The sequence below is a fragment of the Salvelinus fontinalis genome, chromosome 40 (genome assembly GCF_029448725.1).
Source record: "Salvelinus fontinalis isolate EN_2023a chromosome 40, ASM2944872v1, whole genome shotgun sequence".
In the NCBI taxonomy this organism is placed as follows: Eukaryota; Metazoa; Chordata; class Actinopteri; order Salmoniformes; family Salmonidae; genus Salvelinus; species Salvelinus fontinalis.
Window position 1 is genome coordinate 7,351,884 of NC_074704.1, and position 26,846 is coordinate 7,378,729.

At 44.5% G+C, this 26,846-nt stretch overlaps 2 protein-coding genes across 2 annotated transcripts; one reads left to right on the forward strand and one right to left on the reverse strand.

Annotated features, from left to right (window-relative positions):
• The first annotated feature begins 424 nt into the window (after window positions 1–424).
• Window positions 425–9,760, forward strand: LOC129839228 (polymeric immunoglobulin receptor-like). The gene is made up of 8 exons (XM_055906539.1): window positions 425–703; window positions 810–1,142; window positions 1,405–1,734; window positions 1,860–2,180; window positions 4,268–4,465; window positions 7,897–7,995; window positions 8,299–8,351; window positions 8,642–9,760. The coding sequence occupies exons 1-8, from the start codon at window positions 661–663 to the stop codon at window positions 9,008–9,010; spliced, it is 1,746 nt and encodes a 581-aa protein (XP_055762514.1). The 5' UTR covers window positions 425–660; the 3' UTR covers window positions 9,011–9,760.
• A 2,517-nt stretch (window positions 9,761–12,277) lies between these two features.
• On the reverse strand, window positions 12,278–25,828 carry LOC129839229 (pancreatic secretory granule membrane major glycoprotein GP2-like). Its single transcript, XM_055906540.1, has 10 exons — window positions 25,762–25,828; window positions 23,385–24,026; window positions 22,895–23,083; window positions 22,302–22,507; window positions 21,948–22,099; window positions 20,638–20,883; window positions 20,258–20,417; window positions 17,790–17,865; window positions 13,694–13,746; window positions 12,278–12,970 (listed from the first exon to the last, which is right to left on the reverse strand). Exons 1-10 carry the CDS (start codon window positions 25,826–25,828, stop codon window positions 12,278–12,280), a joined length of 2,484 nt encoding a protein of 827 aa, XP_055762515.1.
• Window positions 25,829–26,846: the final 1,018 nt, after the last annotated feature.

Sequence of the window (26,846 nt, forward strand, 5' to 3'; positions counted from 1 at the left end):
GTCACTAGACACACAGAGCTGAGATGGAGGGAGAGAGATGAGGGAGAGAGATGGAGGGAGAGAGAGATGGAGGGAGAGAGAGCTGGAGGGAGAGAGAGATGAGGGAGAGAGATGGAGGGAGAGCGCCCTCCAGTGGCAAAATAACTCTGTATCTCTCCTCTGTAGACAGCTTCCAGTCGGCATGAGAGTGAAGGAATGTGTTTCTGTGCAATGATCCATAGAGGATTCTCTCTCTCCCTCTTTTTCTCACTGATCTCTCTCAAATCTTTCCTCTCTCTCTCTCTCTCTCTCTCACCCTCTCTCTCTCTCGATGTAGGAACAGCAACGTGATTGGTTAAGGATTGGTTAAGGAGGAAGAGGGAGGGGCTGTCAGAAATAACATGTGGTAGGAGGGTTTAAACTAGTAGAGAGAGAGAGATGCAGAAATAGGGAAGTACATAATTGTAAGAGCGCAAAGAGTGAGAGAGTGTGAGAGAGAGTGAGAGATAGAGAGTACATAAAGTACATGAAGTTTGTTTTTAAGTTATTAAAATTAGAGAACAGAGAGAGTTGTAGACTTATAATATCAGGACCTATAGACACCTGGACCAACCTGTAGAGAACACAACATTATATCAGGACCTATAGACACCTGGACCAACCTGTAGAGAACACAACAAGATGAGGATCCTGCTGATATTCATCCTCCTCTCCTTCATGACAGGTAATAAGCTTGTTATAACTCTCTATAACAATGTAATAACATCCAGTTAGTCTTCTTATAAAGGCTGCTACTACAGATAACATATTTTCTGTTGTCTGATTGACAGGTTGTTTGAGCTCCTTCAAAGTGACAGGATACTCTGGAGGAACTGTCATCATCGACTGTCATTATTCCACAGAAGACAGAAGTCATGAGAAATATTTCTGTAAGGGACCAAAGTGGACTTATAGTTGTGATAAGAAGATAACTACTCTGAGGAAGAACACCTGGTTCCACACTGGTAGATTCTCTCTGTATGACGTCACTGGAGGAAACTACTTCAAGGTGATCATCAGACAACTGACCAGACAAGATGAAGGGACCTACTGGTGTGGAGTGGCCAAACCTGCTATACTTACACCTGACAGTTATACCGAGGTAGAGCTGGATGTGAAGACGGGTGAGAGACTTTTACATTAACTTTAAAAAATTAATTTAGCTATATATGTTATCACATGATCAGTACCACTAGTCAATGAAGTCAGTCTATAGTACGAGACTAAGGTTGTGATGTGTGTTCCTATTGACAGATGACTGCTGTGAGAAGTCAGTCTATAGTACTAGACTAAGGTTGTGATGTGTGTTCCTATTGACACATGACTGCTGTGAGAAGTCAGTCTATAGTATTAGACTAAGGTTGTGATGTGTGTTCCTATTGACAGGTGACTGCTGTGAGAAGTCAGTCACAGAGACGGCCTTTCTGGGAGGAGAAGCTACCATCAGATGCAACTATTCAGAGGACCGTGAGGACAGCATCAGGTATTTCTGCAAGGAAGACAGTGAATCTGACTGTGAATACCAGATATCCGGTACATATTACTCAGAACTAGGAAGATACTCTATTTCTAAGAGAAGAAGAGAGAGATTCTCCACAGTGACCATCAGGGACCTGACTGAAGATGATACTGGGACCTACTGGTGTGGAGTAGAAACCAGCAGGACAGAACAACGTTACATTACACTGATCACACAGGTGAAGCTGCTTGTTATAAGTGAGTATAAACTTCTTCTTTCTCTTTAACATGTGAACATAAACACACAAGTTACAGTTATCTTTTTGATGAAATATGTTCTATTTAAATTAGAATTGCATGTGTTTTTTTAATGTCCCTCACAGATTGGAGGAACAGACCTGTAAAGAAGACAGGACATGTTGGGGAGGTCGTCAGTCTCTGGTGTAAATATCCACGGGAGAATGAGGAGAAAGAGAAGATATTTTGTAAAGGGGACAGTCCTTCAACATGTGAAGATAAGATAACATCTAGGACACAGAACAAAATGGCAGACAATGGCAGGTTTTCCCTATTTGATAACCGTGAGAAGACCAACTTCACTGTGCACATCAAAGAGCTGAGACCAGAGGATTCTGGGACATATTGGTGTGTGTCTGATAGAAGATGGAGACCTGCAGACTACACTAGATTTATCCTCTCTGTGGGTCAGTGGATCAACTCTTTACATCAGTGGTGGCTGGTGGGAGGAGATATTGGAGGACGGGCTCATTGTGAAGGCTGGAATGGAATGGATGGAAAAGTATCAACTCATGGAAACCATGGAAACTCTGTGTGTCTTTGAGGATCAATACCGTTCTATCTATTCCATTCCAGCCATTAGGATGAGCCAATCCTCCTATTTATCCTCCCACCAGCCTCCTCTGCTTTCCATGCTGTCCACCTGCAGTAACTATGTTATATACTGTCTGACCATGTAAATAATATATAGCATTCTATTATATCAGTCTATTAGTTATAACTACAGTATGTTAGTCAGTGTGTTAGTGGAGGCTGGGTGTTTGTAGTGGAACACAGTAACTTCCTCTGTAATAACTGTGTGTTTCTATATCTGTCTCAGTATCACTAAGCAGTCATGTGTTCAACATATAAAACCCCAAGAATCAGTATGAATGTCATCATGAAACCTGCAGAGAGAGAGAGGGAGAGAGAGAGAGAGAGAGAGAGAGAGAGAGAGAGAGAGAGAGAGAGAGAGAGAGAGAGATGGAGGTGGAGGTGGATGAAAGAGAGACAGGGAGATAGGGTGAGCTATCACTCTCTTTCTCTCTCTCTTGTGATCTCTCTCTCTCTCTCTCTCTCTCTTGTTCTTTCTATCACTCTCTTTCTCTAATTCAAATTCAAATTCAAATTCAGGCTGCTTTATTGGCATGAAAAACATTGTTTCAATATTGCCAAAGCAACAATGTATACAATATACAGTACATTGTAATAAAATTAAAAACAATAACAAATAATAATATAAAATGGTAGTAAATAATAATACAAAATTAAATACAAAAATAACAACAATAAAATGGTAAGTCAGTAGTAGAAATGTATTAAATATAAAAAGCTAAACATGGAATATGAAACTATAACTAACTCATAACAAATTAACTGTCATCTTCACCATTACATCAGTACCACAACTACCATCATCATTACTACTACTACCACCATCATCATCATTGCCACTACTACTACTACTACCATCATCATTACCACTACTACAACTACCATCATCATTACTACTACTCTCTGACAGAGTAGAGATACGAAGCCAATTCATATTCTCTGTTTAGGGTCAGATAGAAATTTAGTCGGCTTTGGGATTTTGTTTTGTTTTTCCAATGTTGTAAATCCTTTGATTGGTTCATGATTTTGTTTATTGGAATTCTTTCTTTTGAAGCAGTGCTGGTGTCAGCTTGGTTGGTTAGGTCAAACACCAGCTGACTGAGAGGGCTCGTTTCTGGGCTCAGCTCTTGGGTTTGAAGTGCTTTAAATTGCATACTTGAATTTGGACTTGAATTTAGATGGAGCCAAAATTCTTATGATCTTTTCCGTATTTTCATTACCACTGGAAAGCGGCCCAATTCTGCCCTACATAAGCATTAGTTGGTGTATTTCTCTGGACTTGTAGAATTTTCTGACAGAATTCTGCATGTAGGGCTTCAATTGGATGTTTGTCCAACATTTTAATGTCCAGTTTATTGAGTGGTCCCCAGACCTCACTTCCATAAAGAGCTATTGGTAGGATTACAGTGTCAAATATCTTGGTCCAAATTCTAATTGGAATGTTGATATTAATAATTTCATTTTTATTACATACAATGCTCTGCGGGCTCTTTCTTTCAGTGCATTCTCTCTATCAATCTCTTTCTCTCTACCTCTCTCTATCACTCTCTATCTCTATCACTCTCTATCTCTCTATCACTCTCTCTATCTCTCTTTCTCTTTATCTCTATCTCTATCACTCTCTATCTCTCTATCACTCTCTCTATCTCTCTATCACTCTCTCTATCTCTCTATATCTCTATCTCTCTTCCTCTCTATCTCTCGTTCTCTCTATATCTCTCGTTCTCTCTATCTCTCTATATCTCTCTATCTCTCTATCTCTATTTCTTTCTCTCTTTCTCTTTCTCTCTCTCCCTGTGACTCTCTCCCTCCATCTCTCTCTCACTTCATCTCCATCACTCTCTCTCTCCCTCTCCTCACCTTGCTTAAACATTTTCCCACTTGTTTCCATTGTTTTCAGTGGCACCAACCACCATCACAAAATCAACAACAACTACAGCACTTCCAGCCACAAAAACCTTTATCTCAAAATCATCATCATCATCACCATCACCATCACCATCATCATCATCACCATCATCACCATCATCATCACCATCATCATCACCATCATCACCATCATCATCACCATCATCATCACAATTAGTCAACGGATTTGGTAAATCGACATTTACAAATTTGAATGTACAAGTCTCATTTTTGTTTGTGTTAGACATGTCTGTATGTAGTGTTATGATATGACGGTTGGTTAGTGTTATGATATGAGGGTAGGTTAGTGTTATGATATGAGGGTAGGTTAGTGTTATGATATGAGGGTAGGTTAGTGTTATGATATGAGGGTAGGTTAGTGTTATGATATAAGGGTAGGTTAGTGTTATGATATGAGGGTAGGTTAGTGTTATGATATGAGGGTAGGTTAGTGGTATGATATGAGGGTAGGTTAGTGGTATGATATGAGGGTAGGTTAGTGGTAGACATGTCTGTATGTAGTGTTATGATATGAGGGTAGGTTAGTGTTATGATATGAGGGTAGGTTAGTGTTATGATATGAGGGTAGGTTAGTGTTATGATACGAGGGTAGGTTAGTGTTATGATATGAGGGTCGGTTAGTGGTAGACATGTCTGTATGTAGTGTTATGATATGAGGGTAGGTTAGTGTTATGATATGAGGGTCGGTTAGTGTTATGATATGAGGGTAGGTTAGTGTTATGATATGAGGGTCGGTTAGTGAGATGATATGAGGGCAGGTTAGTGTTATGATATGAGGGTAGGTTAGTGTTATGATATGAGGGTATGTTAGTGTTAGACATGTCTGTATGTAGTGTTATGATATGAGGGTAGGTTAGTGTTATGATATGAGGGTAGGTTAGTGTTATGATATGAGGGTAGGTTAGTGTTATGATATGAGGGTAGGTTAGTGTTATGATATGAGGGTAGGTTAGTGGTAGACATGTCTGTATGTAGTGTTATGATATGAGGGTAGGTTAGTGTTATGATACGAGGGTAGGTTAGTGTTATGATATGAGGGTAGGTTAGTGTTATGATATGAGGGTAGGTTAGTGGTAGACATGTCTGTATGTAGTGTTATGATATGAGGGTAGGTTAGTGTTATGATATGAGGGTAGGTTAGTGTTATGATATGAGGGTAGGTTAGTGTTATGATATGAGGGTAGGTTAGTGTTATGATATGAGGGTAGGTTAGTGTTATGATATGAGGTTAGGTTAGGTTAGTGTTATGATATGATATGAGGGTAGGTTAGTGGTAGACATGTCTGTATGTAGTGTTATGATATGAGGGTAGGTTAGTGGTAGACATGTCTGTATATAGTGTTATGATATGAGGGTAGGTTAGTGTTATGATATGAGGGTAGGTTAGTGGTAGACATGTCTGTATGTAGACCACCGTTGTCCGCCTGAGCCGCCCGTCTGTCCTGAGACGCCTGAGCCGCCCGTCTGTCCTGAGCCGCCTGAGCCGTCCGTCTGCCCTGAGCCGCCTGAGCCGTCCGTCTGCCCTGAGCCGCCTGAGCCGCCCGTCTGTCCTGAGCCCGCCTGAGCCGCCCGTCTGCCCTGAGCCGCCTGAGCCGCCGTCTGTCCTGAGCCCGCCTGAGCCGCCCTTCAGTCAGGAACCGCCTGAGCCGCCCTTCAGTCAGGAACCGCCTGAGCCGCCGTTCAGTCAGGAACCGCCTGAGACGCCCTTCAGTCAGGAGCCGCCTGAGACGCCCTTCAGTCAGGAACCGCCTGAGCCGCCCTTCAGTCAGGAGCTGCCTTTCAGTCAGGAGCCCGCCTGAGCCGCCCGTCTGTCCTGAGCCCGCCTGAGCCGCCCGTCTGCCCTGAGCCGCCTGAGCCGCCCGTCTGTCCTGAGCCCGCCTGAGCCGCCCTTCAGTCAGGAACCGCCTGAGCCGACCTTCAGTCAGGAGCCGCCTGAGACGCCCTTCAGTCATGCGCCGCCTGAGTCCAGAGGCGCCCCTCAGTCCAGTGGTGCCCTTTATTAGGGTCCCCAGTCCAAGGTCGGCGGCGAGGGTCGCCGCTCCAAAGACGCTACTTAAGCGGGCTAAGACTATGGTGGAGTGGGGTCCACGTCCCGGCCAGAGCTGCCACCGCGGACAGATGCCCACCCAGACCCTTCCCTATAGGTTCAGGTTTTGCGGCCGGAGTCCGCACCTTTGGGAAGGGGTACTGTCACGCCCTGACCATAGATTGCTTTGTATGTTTCTATGTTTTGTTTGGTCAGGGTGTGATGTGGGTGGGCATTCTATGTCCTATGTCTAGGTTGTCTTTTTCTATGTGTTTGGCCTAGTATGGTTCTCAATCAGAGGCAGGTGTCAGTCGTTGTCTCTGATTGGGAGCCATATTTAGGTAGCCTGTTTTTCATTGTGTTTTAAGGGTGATTGTATTTTCTGTTGTGTGTCTGCACCATTACAGAACTGTTTTGTTTTCGTTTCTGTCTTTCACGTTGTTATTTTGTATTTTCAGTGTCCAGTTGATTCATAAAATATTGACATGGACACATACCACGCTGCGCATTGGTCCTCCTCTTCTCATTCCAACGACGAGCGTTACACTTGTAAAGATACGAACACCTTGTCAGGTTACAGACAACCTTGCAAAGTTACAGAACACCTTGTCAGGTTACAGAACACCTTGTAAAGGTACAGAACACCATATCAGGTTACAGAACACCTTATAAAGTTACAGAACACCTTGTCAGGTTACAGAACACCTTGTTAGGTTACAGAAGACCTTGTCAGGTTACAGAACACCTTGTAAAGTTACAGAACACCTCGTCAGGTTACAGAACACCTTGTAAAGTTACAGAACACCTCGTCAGGTTACAGAACACCTTGTCAGGTTACAGAACACCTTGTAAAGTTACAGAACACCTCGTCAGGTTACAGAACACCTTGTCAGGTTACAGAAGACCTTGTCAGGTTACAGAACACCTTGTAAAGTTACAGAACTCCTCGTCAGGTTACAGAACACATTGTAAAGTTACAGAACACCTAGTCAGGTTACAGAACACCTTGTGAGGTTACAGAACACATTGTAAAGTTACAGAACACCTTGTCAGGTTACAGAACACCTTGTCAGTTTACAGAACACCTTGTCAGGCTACAGAACACCATTTCAGGTTACAGAAGACCTTGTCAGGTTACAGAACACCTTGTCAGGTTACAGAACACCTTGTCAGGCTACAGAACACCATTTCAGGTTACAGAAGACCTAGTCAGGTTACAGAACACCTAGTCAGACTACAGAACACCTTGCAAAGTTACAGAACACCTCGTCAGGTTACAGAACACCTAGTCAGGTTACAGAACACCTCGTCAGGTTACAGAACACCTAAGCAGGTTACAGAACACCTAGTCAGGTTACAGAACACCTAGTCAGGTTACGGAACACCTAGTCAAATTGCAGAACAGTATGCAAGGCCACGACCCCTAGACTTAGCAAGTATAGTGTAACAGTAGGTTTGTCTAATCTGTTCCGTAACAGTGTGTGTGTGTGTGTGTGTGTGTGTGTGTGTGTGTGTGTGTGTGTGTGTGTGTGTGTGTGTGTGTGTGTGTGTGTGTGTGTGTGTGTGTTTTCCAGGTACCTCAGTGGTCGTCATGGTGTCTGTTAGTCTGGTAGTGTTACTGTTGGTGATCAGCCTGATCATAGTCTACAGATGGAAATACAACAAGGCCACAGGTGAGAAACACACACACACACACACACACACACACACACACACACACACACACACACACACACACACACACACAGGTCTATAAAAAGAGAGTATGTTCCCCTTTTTCAAATATTTCAGTTTTATTTCAGATAAATGAATTTGCATAATATCCACATCATCATTGCGCCCTGGTTGAGAAGAAGAGAATGAATAGTCCCTGAGGAGTGTCTGACACCTGCCTGGTTCTGGGGATGTGAAACGCTCTTCTCTCTCTTCCTCTCTCTCTCTCTCTCTGAGTGATGTGTGTGTGTTGTGTTCCACAGGATCTGTCTCTTCAACACACAGAGTGAGTCCAGACACAGGAATCAATGAAGGGGTCAGTGTCTGTATTATAATAATTATTTTTGGATTGAAAGATGTCAATGAGTTGTGTTTTATTAGTGATACTATTGTCTCCTCTTCCTCTACTCCCCTCTGCCTCCCCCTCGCTCTCTCGCTCTCTCTCTGTCTATCTCTCTCTCCTTGTATCTCTCTCCTACATCTTCTTCTCCTCATCCTCCTCCTCCTCCTCCTCCTCCTCTCTCTCTCTCTACTACGCCTCCTCCTCCTCCTCCTCCTCCTCCTCTCCCTCTCCCTACTCCTCTTCTTCCTTTTCTTCCTTTCCAGGGTTGTCATGGTGATGGTGACTATGAAGAGATAAAGGAGCGCCCCCTACAGTCAGACTCAGACGCTGCGACCTCCACCATCTATGCCACCGTCAACTTACCCACAAGCCAATCTGACTCTCTCCACTACTCCAGCGTCAGCTTCCACAAGATCCCCAGATTCCCCTACGAAGCCACTGACACCATTACTAAAGAGGGCAGCTGCCCCAATGAAGCCACCGCTTCCATTGCTAAAGTGGGCACTTCATCATGTGACTATGCTACTGTGAACTTTGGTCAAAGCCCCGCCTACTCTACTGTCAATCATCCACACAGCTCCTCTGAGGCTCCTCCCATCTACTCCACAATCAGCAAACCCAGAGACACCTGAGTCAATGGCAACCAATCACAAGATACATACACACACTGGCGACCAATCACAAGAGACATATTTTAACTATATGCGCTGACCTCTCTCTCTCTCTCTCTCTCACTCTCTCTCTCTCTCTCTCTCTCTCTCTCTCTTTAAATATTAGTGTTTCCTGTTCAGAGCCTTGTTGTTATGGTAACACTCCCCCTTCTTAGGGCTAGGGTCTAGTTTTCTGAATTTCCGCCTGACTGACGTGCCCAAAGTAAACTGCCTGTTACTCATGCCCAGAAGCCAGGATATGCATATAATTGTTAGCATTGGATAGGAAACACTTTGAAGTTTGTAGAAATGTTAAAATAATTTATGATCCTATAACACAATTGATATGGTAGGAGAAAATCCAAAGAAAAACCAACCAGATATTTTTTTTTTAGGTCCCAGGCTCTTATAATGGAAAGCTATGGGTCCTATGCAATTCCAGCTTCCAGTTTGCAATTCCAATAGCTTCCACTAGATGTCAACTGTCTTTGTTCAAGGTTTCAGGCTTGTTTCTTCAAAAACGAGGAAGAATTTGGAGTTTTGGTACAAAGAGTCACAGTTGAAAATCAGTCTGCGGGCGTGCGAGGAAGAGGACGTGCACCTGCTAATTTTACATTTTCAATTGAACATACTTCTTTCCGTATGAAAAAATATAGTTTATTTACATTTTTTCTGGTTGTTTAGAGTCTTATTGTTATGGTAACAAAATAAAGTACATATTGAATCATGAAAGTTGTGAAATATTAGTTGTGTGCTCTAGTTATTTATGAGTTGGTGTTCTGTAAAACATTGCAATTTCTTAATACTGTTGATGCTGTTTTTCTTTTTCATGTATTGTAATATTGTTTCGCTGCCTTATTTCAACCTTTTAAACATAACCATTAACCATCAACCATTACTATTAGTCTTTCCTGTTCAGAGCCTTGTTGTCGTGGTAACACTCCCCCACTGTCATCAACCATTAATATTAGTGTTTCCTGTTCAGAGTCTTGTTGTTATGGTAACACTCCCCCACTCCCATCAACCATTAATATTAGTGTTTCCTGTTCAGAGCCTTGTTGTTATGGTAACACTCCCCCACTCCCATCAACCATTAATATTAGTGTTTCCTGTTCAGAGCCTTGTTGTCGTGGTAACACTCCCCCACTCCCATCAACCATTAATATTAGTGTTTCCTGTTCAGAGTCTTGTTGTTATGGTAACACTCCCCCACTCCCATCAACCATTAATATTAGTGTTTCCTGTTCAGAGTCTTGTTGTTATGGTAACACTCCCCCACTCCCCCACTCCCATCAACCATTAATATTAGTGTTTCCTGTTCAGAGTCTTGTTGTTATGGTAACACTCCCCCACTCCCATCAACCATTAATATTAGTGTTTCCTGTTCAGAGCCTTGTTGTAGTTGTAACACTCCCGGAACATGTTACATAACTTTTGCACCTGAGAACAGGGACCAAACCTTCCCACTGTTCCTCTCCATTTGCCTGTTTCTCTGTTTCATTACTATCTGAATAAAGTGTCAGAAATAAATTGCAGGAAATTAGCTTTAAAGTAGTAACACTTTTCTGGAGAAGGACCCCCGTCTAGAGGTCAGGGGTCAATGACATTCATCCAGCAAATCTCAAGTGAGTCGCATTATTATGCAAACTTAGGGCACAATTTTCGTGGTGTAAAATAGGTATTGTGTCCCACAGATCCGCGCTCTATTGCACAACTAAAATTGTGCCATAGTCACTTCCTGTTTCTGCGGCAGTAAAATAAAACTCAAAGTCATGACATTGCATGAATAGTCACTTCATAGCAGCTTTGAGAAAAGCTAAGAAATTTTTTGCACTTTGAAAATATCTTGCGGCTTGAAAATCTCACCCATAATGTTGCCCCAGGATTCAAATCAAATCAAGTTTCTTTTATATAGCCCTTCGTACATCAGCTAATATCTCGAAGTGCTGTACAGAAACCCAGCCTAAAACCCCAAACAGCAAGCAATGCAGGTGTAGAAGCACTGTTCAATTTTACTGGGAGAAGAGTTTCACTACTCTGTCAGGAGTCATGTAGTCATGTTATGTAGCACTATATTGGATCTCTCCAATATGGTATCCATCCAATCGGCAGGATAGATTCCGAGTAAAAATTTCAGATTAGTCCTGTGTACTGGGTAGTGCTTTGGCTGACCCCCTTAAAAACTTATTTGGGCTAGGGGGCAGTATTTTGAAGTTTGGATGACAAACGTGTCCAAAGTAAACTGCCTGTTACTCAGTCCCAGAAGCTAGGATATGCATATGAAATGTTTGTATGCTTTTGTAAGCGGGGCTCTGTCCTCAGATAATCGCATGGTATGCTTTCGCCGTAAAGCCTTTTTGAAGTCTGACAAAGCGACTGGATTAACAAGAAGTTAATATTTTAACAGATGTACACTTGTATTTTCATGAATGATTATTGTTACTTTTTCTGTCATTTGAATTTGGCGCCAAAAGAGGTTTTAAATAGCTGCTGGTATGGTTCTCAATCAGGGACAGCTGTCTATCGTTGTCTCTGATTGGGAGCCATACTTAGGTACCCCTTTCTCCACCTGTCATTGTGGGAAGTTGTCTTTGTTTAGGGCACATAGCCTTTGAGCTTCACAGTTAGTTTTTTGTAGTTTTAATTGTTTTGTTCGGCATCATTTTTATTTAATAAAGAAAATGCACGCTAATGACGCTGCACCTTGGTCCTCTCCTTTCAACAGCCGTGATAGAGTGTCAACCCCTCATTCTGGCCAAGGATTCTGTATGACAGAAGTTAACCGGCCATTACAGTTGTCCACACACTCCCCTCTCGCTGTTGCGGGTGAACTGGAGCTTCCCACAGGTGTGTTTTGCACGACTAGCGCAATGGACACTTTTCACAGATGCAGGCAATATGAAAGCTTTATGAGTTTACGTTAACTTTGGTGAGAGAGTTCTGGGCCAGCAACCATCCGACCGGACTTTCACATTGTCCTGTTACTGCCTGAAGCTGAAGAGAGTTCTGGGCCAGTGACCATCCGACCGGACTCTCACATTGTCCTGTTACTGCCTGAAGCTGGAGGTCCCCCTAGCCTGAAGAGAGTTCTGGGCCAGTGACCATCCGACCGGACTCTCACATTGTCCTGTTACTGCCTGAAGCTGAAGAGAGTTCTGGGCCAGTGACCATCCGACCGGACTCTCACATTGTCCTGTTACTGCCTGAAGCTGAAGAGAGTTCTGGGCCAGTGACCATCTGACCGGACTCTCACATTGTCCTGTTACTGCCTGAAGCTGAAGAGAGTTCTGGGGCCAGTGACCATCCGACCGGATTCTCACATTGCATGTTGGACACTGTTACCGCAGCATCTCGGCTGGCAATTTGCTGGATCTCAGGGTGGTTCACCTGGCTCTTCACCAGTTCCAGCCCTACCTGGATCTCAGGGTGGTTCACCTGGCTCTTCACCAGTTCCAGCCCTACCTGGATCTCAGGGTGGTTCACCTGGCTCTTCACCAGTTCCAGCCCTACCTGGATCTCAGGGTGGTTCACCTGGCTCTTCACCAGTTCCAGCCCTACCTGGATCTCAGGGTGGTTCACCTGGCTCTTCACCAGTTCCAGCCCTACCTGGATCTCAGGGTGGTTCACCTGGCTCTTCACCAGTTCCAGCCCTACCTGGATCTCAGGGTGGTTCACCTGGCTCTTCACCAGTTCCAGCCCTACCTGGATCTCAGGGTGGTTCAGCTGGCTCTTCACCAGTTCCAGCCCTACCTGGATCTCAGGGTGGTTCAGCTGGCTCTTCACCAGTTCCAGCCCTACCTGGATCTCAGGGTGGTTCACCTGGCTCTTCACCAGTTCCAGCCCTACCTGGATCTCAGGGTGGTTCACCTGGCTCTTCACCAGTTCCAGCCCTACCTGGTAGGACAGCATTTCCTGCCCCTGAGGCCCGACCTTCTCTTCAGGCTAGGGGGAAACTGTGGCATCCGGACCCGCACCGCCTCCAGCTTCAGGCTTGGCCTCTGAAGGCGTTAGTGGACCAGTCTAGGCCTTCAGGACAATGTGGTGAACACGTTGCGAAGCGCCATGGTTTCTTCCACCAATGCGTCAAAACAAATGTGGTGGGTCATATTCTGTACCTGATTTGAGAGCCATATGTCACTGCTTGATGCAGGCCAAGCGGCCTCCACATTGAGAGTGTATTTAGTCGCTATCTAGGCATGTCATGAGGAAGGCCAACAGGGACCCATTTGTGGCTGCCCATTACTCTCCAAATTATGAAGCAAGTTCGATGTCTGTGTCCAGCAATGGGACGATTCCAAACTGGATGGTTAACGTGGTGCTGTCAGCGATTGCTAAGCCACCCTCGAGCCCCTAGAGTCAATGACTTTGAAGCACCTATCCATGAAGGTGGCTTCCTGTTGGCTATTACCTCCACTAAGAGGGTGAGTGAACTGCTTGCCTTTTCAGTGAGCACTGAATGTTTTTCAGAATGGGTCCAGACAAGAGGAGTGTCACCCTCCGTCTTAGCCACTCATTCTTGCTGAAGGTCCTGTTTAACAGATGTGAACCAGCCTTTACATTTGTCCGCATATGCTCCTCCCACGGCTGCGGGTGAGCTGGGTGTTTGTTTCCCCAAGTGTGCCTTGGCCACTTACATTACACAGACATCACCAGTTCCAGCCCTACCTGGATCTCAGGGTGGTTCACCTGGCTCTTCACCAGTAAGTGTGCCTTGGCCACTTACATTACACAGACACAGGCAATAAGACAGACTGTTTGGCTATTTGTTTGCTATGATGAGAGAGTTCTGGGCCAGAGCCTATCGATACAAAGACTCTCACACTGGATTGTGGACACTATTACTACAGCATATCGGCAGGCCGGCCGGCCTCTACCTTCCTAGTGGTGCATTCTACTAGAGTAGCTACATCGTGGACCTCTGACCTCTGACCTCTGCTGTAGTGGTGCATTCTACTAGAGGAGTAGCTACATCGTTGGCCTCTGACCTCTGACCTCTGCTGTGGTGGTGCATTCTACTAGAGGAGTAGCTACATCGTGGGCCTCTGACCTCTACTGTAGTGGTGCATTCTACTAGAGGAGTAGCTACATCGTGGGTCTCTGACCTCTACTGTAGTGGTGCATTCTACTAGAGGAGTAGCTACATCGTGGGCCTCTGACCTCTGACCTCTGCTGTAGTGGTGCATTCTACTAGAGGAGTAGCTACATCGTGGGCCTCTGACCTCTGCTGTAGTGGTGCATTCTACTAGAGGAGTAGCTACATCGTGGGCCTCTGACCTCTGCTGTAGTGGTGCATTCTACTAGAGGAGTAGCTACATCGTGGGCCTCTGACCTCTGCTGTAGTGGTGCATTCTACTAGAGGAGTAGCTACATCGTGGGTCTCTGACCTCTACTGTAGTGGTGCATTCTACTAGAGGAGTAGCTACATCGTGGGCCTCTGACCTCTACTGTAGTGGTGCATTCTACTAGATGAGTAGCTACATCGTGGGCCTCTGACCTCTGCTGTAGTGGTGCATTCTACTAGAGGAGTAGCTACATCGTGGGCCTCTGACCTCTACTGTAGTGGTGCATTCTACTAGAGGAGTAGCTACATCGTGGGCCTCTGACCTCTACTGTAGTGGTGCATTCTACTAGAGGAGTAGCTACATCGTGGGCCTCTGACCTCTGCTGTAGTGGTGCATTCTACTAGAGGAGTAGCTACATCGTGGGTCTCTGACCTCTGACCTCTGCTGTGGCGTTACATTCTACTAGAGGAGTAGCTACATTGTGGTCACTGCTCCGAGAAGTTCCCCTCAATGACATTAGCGCCTCGGCCAGTTGGGCATCCCCTGAGTGGGGATGGAGGGACATATCAACTATGACTGCCCTGAGCTCAGTCCTATGGGACTTTGCTCTCTGTCTGGCACTTACCTAGTTCACCGATTCATCTGGTATTTTGATACCATATTGGAGTGATCCAATATACTGCCACATGACAAATGTTACCCATGTAACCACGTTTAAGTGAGCTGTTGGATTACTCCAATCCTTTTTGTTGGTGATCTACAGCGCCTTGAAAAGGACACGAGGTGGAAGTAGTGCGCGGCAGCTATTTTTATTTATTTATTTCACCTTTATTTAACCAGGTAGGCAAATTGAGAACACGTTCTCATTTACAATTGCGACCTGGCCAAGATAAAGCAAAGCAGTTCGACACATACAACAACACATAGTTACACATGGAGTAAAACAAACATACAGTCAATAATACAGTGAAAAATAAGTCTATATACAATATGAGCAAGTGAGGTGAGATAAGGGAGGTGAAGGCAAACAAAATATATATATAAATAAATAAAAATATAAAAAGGCCATGCTGGCGAAGTAAATACAATATAGCAAGTATAAAAAAAGAAAAAAAGTAGAGATAGTAGAGATAGAAATAATGGGGTGCAAAGGAGCAAAATAAATAAATAAATAAATACAGTAGGTAAAGAGGTAGTTGTTTGGGCTAAATTATAGATGGGCTATGTACAGGTGCAGTAATCTATGAGCTGCTCTGACAGCTGGTGCTTAAAGCTAGTGAGGGAGATAAGTGTTTCCAGTTTCAGAGATTTTTGGAGTTCGTTCCAGTCATTGGCAGCAGAGAACTGGAAGAAGAGGCGGCCAAAGGAAGAATTGGTTTTGGGGGTGACCAGAGAGATATACCTGCTGGAGCGCGTGCTACAGGTAGGTGCTGCTATGGTGACCAGCGAGCTGAGATAAGGGGGGACTTTAGCAGGGTCTTGTAGATGACCTGGAGCCAGTGGGTTTGACGACGAGTATGAAGCGAGGGCCAGCCAACGAGAGTGTACAGGTCGCAGTGGTGGGTAGTATATGGGGCTTTGGTGACAAAACGGATGGCACTGTGATAGACTGCATCCAATTTATTGAGTAGGGTTTTGGAGGCTATTTTGTAAATGACATCACCGAAGTCGAGGATTGGTAGGATGGTCAGTTTTACAAGGGTATGTTTGGCAGCATGAGTGAAGGATGCTTTGTTGCGGAATAGGAAGCCAATTCTAGATTTAACTTTGGATTGGAGATGTTTGATGTGAGTCTGGAAGGAAAGTTTACAGTCTAACCAGACACCTAGGTATTTGTAGTTGTCCACATATTCTAAGTCAGAGCCGTCCAGAGTAGTGATGTTGGACAGGCGGGCAGGTGCAGGCAGCGATCGGTTGAAGAGCATGCATTTAGTTTTACTTGTATTTAAGAGCAAATGGAGGCCACGGAAGGAGAGTTGTATGGCATTGAAGCTCGCCTGGAGGGTTGTTAACACAGTGTCAAAAGAAGGGCCAGAAGTATACAGAATAGTGTCGTCTGCGTAGAGATGGATCAGAGAATCACCAGCAGCAAGGTGGTAAGTCGCAGCACTACCCGGTACACGGTACTAATCTGAAATTCTTACTCGGAATGTATCCTGCCACCTGGATGGATACCAGTTTGGAGTGATCCAATAGCTCACATAATCGTGGTTACATATGTAACCTGCGATGTTCCACGAATTGCTAGCGCTAGTTGCTCAAAGATGCCTAGCATCAATGCTAGCTTTGTTAACGCCGGCTGCGTGATGAGGCAGTTTCCTGTTTAGGTTAGAGGTCACGTTGAAGTGCATTTCAAATATAACAGATTTTAAGCGATCTACATTCTTCCATACTAAACAGGTTGCTCTCTCAGGTGTTCTTGGAAGAACACCTATGAAAGAACAGGAGAATGCAGAACACAAGTGCACATTTTGGAACACAGCCAATGTTTTTAACACGTTAACACTTCTGATGATGTCATCGGGTAGAACTTTCTAACTTCATATTTGTTTCTACAGAAATGTGCCATTTTCACATATGTAGACAATGTGCTGTCAATAATGACAATGATGAAGAAAAGAGATTTTCCTTTTAATTAATTAATTGCTTAATTCATTGGAATGTCCTCTTTCTAAGTCTGCTGTTGTTGTGTCGTGATGATGCAGACTTCTACCAGTGTTTCTGTGGTAATACTGACACCTACTGGTTCATCATTGTCTTGACTGATCCCAGAGACAGAACTAAGCTATAGCAATAGTACACTACATGCCCTGCACATTATTCATACATTAATACATTTATACATATATTTATCATTTATATTTTATTAATACTATTAAATTACTGCACATGCAAAGCATTTTAGAACAATAGTACACTACATGCACAGTACATTAATACATTGATACATACATTTATCATCTTTAATAACACTATTAAATTACTGCACAAACAAAGCATTTTAGACCAATAGTACACTACATGCACAGTACATTAATACATTGATACATACATTTATCATCTTTAATAACACTATTCAATTACTTCACAAACAAAGCATTTTAGAGCAATAGGATGAAATAATATTATAGCTGCAGTGTGAACTAGAAAAGGGAGATGTTTGTGTTGATATAATCCCAACTAGATGTCCATTTATTTTCACGTTTTAAACATTAGTTACCAGCACATACACTTTCTGGCCTCACGCCTTAGTTAAAGGTTCAACGATGAATTTGTGTTGGTTAAAATATAAATATTTTACTAATCATTCTAGCCTTCTAAACTTCAGTTTGGGACCCTGAAAGTCAAAAACAAATACACTGTTAGTTATTTAGTTCTTTAGTTACTTAGTTACCTGAGTGTCCATCACTGACATCAACATAATCACTGACATCTATTAAATTATTGGTTTGATTGATAACTTATGAGGTCGTACTCACAGGTGATTGGTCCGATGGAGAGGGGTTCGAGGGGGACAGAGGGGGTGACAGAGCGGTATTTCCTTTTGGCGCACACCTGAGGAGAGAGACGAGAAGGAGTCAGAAAAACCAGACATTGAGACAGAGAGACGAGAGAGAGTCGGAGAGACCAGACACTGAAACAGAGAGACGAGAAGGAGTCAGAGAGACCAGACACTGAGACAGAGAGATGAGAAGGAGTCAGACAGACCAGACACTGAGACAGAGAGACGAGAAGGAGTCAGAGAGACCAGCTAATGAGACAGAGAGACGAGGAGCCAGAGAGACCAGACACTGAAACAGAGAGACGAGGAGTCAGAGAGACCAGACACTGAGACGAGAAGGAGTCAGAGAGACCAGATGCTGAGACGAGAAGGAGTCAGAGAGACGAGACACAGAGACAGAGAGATGAGAGAGAGTCAGAGAGACCAGACACTGAGACAGAGAGACGAGAAGGAGTCAGAGAGACCAGACACTGAGACAGAGAGACGAGAAGGAGTCAGAGAGACCAGATACTGAGACAGAGAGACGAGGAGCCAGAGAGACCAGACACTGAAACAGAGAGACGAGGAGTCAGAGGGACCAGACACTGAGACGAGAATGAGTCAGAGAGACCAGATACTGAGATGTGAAGGAGTCAGAGAGACCAGATACTGAGACGAGAAGGAGTCAGAAAGACCAGACACTGAGACAGAGAGATGAGAGAGAGTCAGAGAGACCAGACACTGAGACAGAGAGACGAGAAGGAGTCAGAGAGACCAGACACTGAGACAGAGAGATGAGAAGGAGTCAGACAGACCAGACACTGAGACAGAGAGACGAGAAGGAGTCAGAGAGACCAGCTAATGAGACAGAGAGACGAGGAGCCAGAGAGACCAGACACTGAAACAGAGAGACGAGGAGTCAGAGAGACCAGACACTGAGACGAGAAGGAGTCAGAGAGACCAGACACTGAGACAGAGAGACGAGAAGGAGTCAGAGAGACCAGACACTGAGACAGAGAGACGAGAAGGAGTCAGAGAGACCAGACACTGAGACAGAGAGACGAGGAGCCAGAGAGACCAGACACTGAAACAGAGAGACGAGGAGTCAGAGGGACCAGACACTGAGACGAGAATGAGTCAGAGAGACCAGATACTGAGATGTGAAGGAGTCAGAGAGACCAGATACTGAGACGAGAAGGAGTCAGAAAGACCAGACACAGACAGAGAGATGAGAGAGAGTCAGAGAGACCAGACACTGAGACAGAGAGACGAGAAGGAGTCAGAGAGACCAGACACTGAGACAGAGAGACGAGGAGGAGTCAGAGAGACCAGACACTGAGACAGAGAGGACACAGAAACCGGATAGTCTGAGAGACCAGACACTGAGACAGAGAGACGAGGAGTCAGAGAGACCAGACACTGAGACAGAGAGACGAGAAGAAGTCAGGGAGACCAGACACTGAGACAGAGAGACGAGAAGAAGTCAGAGAGACGAGGAGTCAGAGAGACCAGTCACTGAGACAGAGAGAGTCAGAAAGACCGGAGAGTCTGAGAGACCAGACATTGAGACGGAGAGGACAGAGAGATGAGAAGAAGTCAGAGAGTCCAGACACTGAGACAGAATGGCAAGAAGGAGTCAGAGAGACCAGACACTGAGAAAGAGAGACAAGAGACCAGACACTGAGACAAGGAGTCAGAGAGTCCAGACAATGAAACAGAGAGACCAGAGAGAGTCATTGAGACCCTACAAAGAGACCAGAGAACGAGAGAGATACTAAGGAGAGTCAGAGAGGCCAGACACTGAGACAGGGAGAATCAGGAGTCAGAGAGACCAGACACAGAGAGACGAGAAGGAGTTAGAGAGACACTGAGACAGAGAGACCAGAGAGATTCAGAGAGGCCAGACACTGAGACAGAGAGACCAGAGAGAGTCAGAGAGGCCAGACTCTGAGACAGAGAGACCAGGGCCTGTATCCACGAAGTAGTGCTGATCTAGGATCAATTTCACCTTTTAGGTCACCCCTCCCAAGTGAATAAGAATATATTGACAGATTGGGACCTGATCCTAGATCAGCACTCCTACTCTGAGATGCTTTGTGGATACGAGTCCAGAAAGCCTCAGGAGAGTTGGAGAGACTACACACAAAATGAGTGAGACCAGAGAGAGACCAAAGACTGAGTGAGACCAGAGAGAGACCAAAGACTGAGTGAGACCAGAGAGAGACCAAAGAGAGACCAAAGACTGTGCGAGACCAGAGAGATACCAAAGACTGAGTGAGACCAGAGAGAGACCAGAGAGAGGAGAAAGACTGCGTGAGACCAGAGAGAGACCAAAGACTGAGTGAGACCAGAGAGAGACCAGAGAGACCACAGACTGAGAGAGACCAGAGAGACCACAGACTGAGTGAGACCAGAGAGAGACCATAGACTGAGCGGTTGAGTCAGCGGGAGAGATGCAGTACTCACTGGAGTGCAGGAGGAGCTCCTCTGGTCACAAAGGCTGAGTCTGCAGTGCAGGAAGACATCCCGGTAGTCCCCCTGGTACAAGAACAGCAGAGCAGAGAAGCGAGCCCTGAGAGACGAGCCGCTCTCCTCCACCCTCACCTGACGGAATTCAGTCGCACATCTAAGAAACAGGGAGGGTCAGGGTTTAGGTTAGATAACGCAACAAAAAATACACAAACATTAGTGTTCAGTTTCCCAGACACAGAATAAGCCTGGTCCTGGAGTAAAAAGCATCTCAATGGAGAAGCTCCATGTAAAGTGTTGTTAGTCCTGGACCAGACATAATCTGTGTCTGGGAAAACCTCCATGTGTTCCTTGAGTTTAAACCAAGACACCCTTACTTGTTCTGAATGATGTAGTATCGCATGATGTCTTTAGGGTCGGGGGATTGTGTGGCATAGCAGTCCTCCAGAACGACCACGAAACGCTCCGTCTCAGACTCCTCTACGGACACACCCACGTGCAGCACGGAACCCACCGGCAAGGTGACTCCGCCCGCTGGGTAAGCCTTTGTGAAGTTTTCGCTGTGGTACAGAGTCATGTTGGAGCCCACTTTGGAGCCCTTACCGACTTGGACATCCTTCAGCCTGTCAAATGGGTTAGATTAGATTACAAATAAACAGAGTAAAAAACTCACGGACGCTTAGTAAAGCTCAAACCTAGTTTATTTACTGGGTCTTACAGCAGCATAAGACAAAGACATGTTTCCACCAGTGGTAGTATATATAGACCCCAATGTGGGTGGAGCATCCTCCTTCCCTCTAAACATGACATGTTTATTGCTAGGCAGAAAGTTAAGTGATGCGGGCAATAAACTGTTCCTTCTCCCTTAATGTGACCTCGACCCCATTCCTCACTAACCCACATCTCTCCACCCTTATCAATGACTGCAAACCTTAATTGCCTCCACCCTATACATTCCTCCTTCAGATACCCATTAACTTCTGGTGTAAAAACCAGACTATGGTACTCCATATTTCAAGTTTAGGAGTCAGAACCCATCAGTTAATAAGAGATGCAGTCAGAGATGGACAAACAAAGTGCCTTGGTTGCGAGAAATGCATTTTACAGGCTAAATAAAATGAATTGTTATTATCATTATTTATAATAATTATAATAACAAATACACATTCTTTTTGAAGCACTTTTCAAGACACCCAAAGTCACTATAGATAAGATAAGAAATTATTATTATTATAGTTTTAACACTATTACACAGCCAGCTTCAGCTGAGTATTTTGGTGGAGCAAACAGAACAACCAGAACAACCAGTACTGTGATGAGTGGACAGAGGAGGTGCAAAACTCTTATCTGGTTATCTAAAGGATCATCAAGAACCACAGGTTTAGAGTAATAACTGTCTATACATTAACAGCATACTGACAGTCCGACATGTGTTCGCCTGCATTGTGTTACATTGTGTTACATCGTGTTACAGGGGCGCAACTTTGGTTTTAGAAGTGGGGGGACATAATTATTATTGTTTTTAAATCCAGTCGGATAAACAGCCTACCCTACCACTCGGAGGCGTCCGCATGGTCCTAAAGTACACCGTCGCCTCGTATTGTAACATTCCAATGTGCAAAAGTTGCGCCCCTGTTGTGTTACATTGTCCATGTTTTACATTGTTTACTGTAACGTCTCCACTTACGACAGGTAGGGTTTGATGGCCACATCCAGGCTGGTCTCTGATTCCAGAGGGTAGGCACAGGAGAAAGGCACGCTCACGGGTCGGCTGAAGGACACGTTGTGAATGTGGTAGATGAATAAACTGTTGGAAAAGATGGCGTCAGTTCCGTTTGTCTGGTGAAAGGGGGAAAAGGGAAGAAGATTAGAAGCCAGGAGAGGACCTCTCACCAGTCCTCAGAATAATATAATTCTTGGACTATTGTATTTCAGTTCATCTGTTCATCATTTTCTGTTGATGGCAACATGTCTCACAGGAAGTGTTCTCTGTTGAAGGTTTCGGTGAGGAACGGGGTGAACGGGTCGGGTCTGTTCTCACCTCCAGAGTGTTTCCGCAGGTGCCCTCCGTGCGCTCCACCTGGTACCATACCATGCCGCCACGCTCTTCGTGAGCGTTACACCGGGGGTCGGCCAGGTTAGCGGTGGTGGCATCCAGACCAGCGGCCTCCAGGTTAGTCCTGTTGAGACCCACCTGTACCAGACTCCGCCCACACACTACCGCTGGGTGCAGCAAAACAGGCTGATCTGTAAGAGAGAAAAAGAGAGAGAGAGGGATGATAAAAGAAACACAACAGGAAAGAAGTTATTCAAGAACACAAAATGTAAAGAAGGAATTACAAACTCTCATATACACTCTTTGAAAAAAGGGTTCCAAAAGGGTTCTTTGAATGTTCCCATAGGATAACCCTTTTTGGTTCCAGGTAGAACCCTTTTTGGTTCCAGGAAGGGGTTCTACTTGGAACCCAATAGGGTTCTACCTGGAACCAAAAGGGTTATAGCTGGAACCCAAAAAGGGTTCTTCACAGGGTTCTCTTATGGGGACAACCGAAGAACCATTTTAGGTTCTAGATAGCACCTTTTTTTCTAAGAGTGTACATAGGTCCCTCAAACAGGTGTTTTCTGAGAACTCACCTGGCCTTTCACACCGCCAAGTGACCCCATCATTGCTCACGCAGGTCTCCCCCTCTCTGCAGGTACCACACATTGCTTTTGGCGTAGTCGTGGCAACCTGTGACTGTGTTGTTGTTGTGGTGCGATTGTTCTCTACTGGTATTTCTGTAGTTGTGACTGGTTTTGGTGTTGTGGTGGGAGCTGACACATCTGGAACAAGGAGTTAAACAGGAGACACAGTTCTGAGGGAACATTTGTCACTCATGATTTTAAAGAACTAGTATGCCAGTATTACCAGGATCATACAATACGCCTATATGAATGAATGGATGAATATGCTGAGTACTGTTGATATCTAGCGCCATAAGAAGAACATCATGGTGTATATAACCAGCTGGTGAATGACTAAGCAGTAAACAGTTAAAGAAGTAAATACAATAACTTCAATTCAAAAGGCAGAACAACAACAAGTCCCACACAGAACTTGGCAAAGCAGGGGGCGAAACCTTACATGCACAATAGGCGAAGTAGCACCCGGGAGGCATGACCAACTTGTACACAAAGTAGTTCCCAGGGCATGCCTTGACGTGGATGGGCTGAGACTGCACCCAGCAGCAGTCCTCATTGAAGCTGGCGCAGACTGCACTCTGGACAATTTCATCCACCTGCTGGGGGGGAGGAAACGCCAGCCACAAGGGAGCCTGGGTGCCGCACTTGAACGAATCCACGCACTTGTCCGGCATGGACACGCTCTGGTTACCGATGTACATGCGGTAATAGCCGTCCCAATGGACGTTGCGGTCGCAATGCTTGTTGCCCACGTTGTTGCTGGTGGAACGCCACGGGTCGTTCAGGACCGTGTAGCTCTTGCAAGGGTTGGCGCACTGCTGGATGCCGTCAACCGTGATGCAGTCCTCCCCATCAGCGCACTCGTTGAAGCCGCAGCTGAACCGGACATGGGCAAGGTTTGTGTTGGAGCGGCGGTCACGGCGAGGGGCGTGGTGGTGGTCGTCGGCGGCGATGTGGCCAGGTAAGCAGATGAGGCCATCGCCGGAGAAGCCCTTCTTACAGGTGCATGTGATGTCACCTGCAATGGGCGAGGTGCGGCAGACGGCTTGTTCATGACACGCCTCGCAGCTGGTGACAATTGTACCTGTGGGAATATGGGAATATATGGGTTCTTCGTCTTTTTAGGTTGAGTTATCATGATACACCTGCACTGTTTTGGAGCTTCCATTTTTTGGTTCTGCAACTAAGGAGCAGAGAAAGTCAATTGTGTGGTGGGTTATACAATATTATACTGTATAAAAATACTTAATACCTAATACATGTATCCCTACACTGTCAACTCTAACCAAATATATTTTGGTCAGTGTTAGATATGGCAGAACTAAAATAAGACACTCAATACGAAAATCAAATGAACAAATGCTCTATAGTTTATATCATATATCAAATATTGTATTCTTCATGTAATATACATAAATCATTGAATGTATTAAATATAGAGGGCATTTGGAAAGTATTCAGACCCCTTGACCTGTTCCACATGTTGTTACTTTAAAGCCTTATTCTAAAATTGATTAAACCATTTTTTACCCTCAAGGACATTCAGAGAGTTGTCCCGAAGTCACTCCTGCGTTGTCTTGGCTGTGGGCTTAGGGTTGCTGTCCTGTTGGAAGGTGAACCTTTGCCCCAGTCTGATGTCCTGAGCGCTCTGGAGCAGGTTTTCATCAGGGATCTCTCTATACTTTGCCACATTCATCTTTCCCTCGATCCTGACTAGTCTCTCAGTTCCTGCCACTGAAAACATCCCCACAGCAAGATGCTGCCACCACCATGCTTCACCGTAGGGTTTGGTGCCAGGTTTTCTCCAGACATGACGCTTGGCATTCAGGCCAAAGAGTTCCATCCTGGTTTCAGGATTCTCTTTTGGCAAAGTCCAAGCGGGCTGTCATGTGCCTTTTACTGAGGAGTGGCTTCTGTCTGGCCACTCTACCATAATGGCCTGATTGGTGGAGTGCTAGAGAGATGGTTGTCCTTCTGGAGCTATGTCAGAGTCACCTCACTGACCAAGGCCCTTCTCCCCCGATTGCTCAGTTTGGCCAGGCGGCCAGCTCTAGGAAGAGTCTTGGTGGTTCCAAACTTCTTCCATATAAGAATGGAAATCATGTCCAATTTTCAAATCAGGTCCAATCAATTGAATTTACCACAGGTGGACTCCAATCAAGTTGTAGAAACATCTCAAGGATGATCAACGGAAACAGGATGCACCTGAGCTCGATTTCGAGTCTCATAGCAAAGGGTCTGAATACTTATGTAAATAAGTTATTTATGTTTTTATTTAAATTCTAAAAACCTGTTTTCACTTTGTCATTATGGGGTATTGTGTGTATATTGATGAGGAAAACATGAATTGAATCCATTTTAGAATGAGGCTGTAACATAACAAAATGTTGTAAAAGTCAAGGGGTCTGAATACTTTCCGAATGTACTGTATAGTATATTTGTTTGTACCTGAGGTATGTCCAACTGTTGATGTATTAAATATATAGTATAATTGTGTGTACCTGAAGTATGTCCAGCTGTTGATGTATTAAATATATAGTATAATTGTGTGTACCTGAGGTATGTCCAGCTGTTGATGTATTAAATATATAGTATAATTGTGTGTACCTGAGGTATGTCCAGCTGTTGATGTATTAAATATATAGTATAATTGTGTGTAGCTGAGGTATGTCCAGCTGTTGATGTATTAAATATATAGTATAATTGTGTGTACCTGAGGTATGTCCAGCTGCTGATGTATTAAATATATAGTATAATTGTGTGTACCTGAGGTATGTCCAGCTGTTGATGTATTAAATATATAGTATAATTGTGTGTACCTGAGGTATGTCCAGCGCTGGACAGAACCAGTAGAGGCACCAGCAAAGCTACCAGGATCATCCTCATCAACACTAGTTACTTCTACAGGGGCAGAAACGAGGAACACAACCTGAAGGAAAATACACTTATTATATTCATCCACACTTTATCCACAATTTACATATACTGGATAGTCAGTCACTTTTAAATTCAAGTTTGAATTGATTTATATTGACTATCTATACAGGTCATCCTATTGTGATAAAAATTATTTTATTTTCTGTCCCAAGACTGCAATAAACCACGATACAAAACATCTAATACAACTATAGATATTAAGCGTGGACACACATCCTCTGGAGGGTAATATAACATTTCAAACTTAGTCAGTTTAGATATATTAATTTCACCAAACCAAAACAACTTTGTTTAACCATACAGTATGAATAGTGATCTGAGAGAAGTACTGACTTACCAAATCTTGATGCTGACTGCTGGACACACCTGTAAGCTCAGCATTTATACCCTGGTTATCGGGGAGTGGGGGAAACGGGACACATTGTGCAATATTCCCAGGGACAATACCTTAGCCTGGGTCCCAGTATGTTTAGCTCTCATTCCACTCCTTGACACTCCTTGTCATGATAAACTGTTTGGCAATGACCCTGAGTAAAGGAGTGAAACGTCAGCCGAACCTGACTGGATTTCAGGCTAACAATGGGTCTGGTTGAATCACAACTATAGATCCCAACTACAGTAGAATCTTCATTTGATCACTCTTTTGTTGCTGAACATTTCCCTGTGTATTTGAGTTTTAAGAAGGCTTCTAAAGTTTGTAATTTCCACTTAGAAATGTCTTGATTTTCTTTTACGAAAAATGTATGACCCCTACAAAAATGTCCATTAATTATAATCCACATAATATTTCACATTTTCTGTTGCTGACGGATTATTTTCCTTCTGTAGCAAACTGGCTCAAATTACGATCCTACATCTGTATCAACGTTGAAATGTAAGGAATGCCATTAACCATTAAACCTGTGGTGTGATTAAGGTAAAGTCTATATGCTCTGTTGGGTGGCGTCAGACACATTGGATGTTTTCA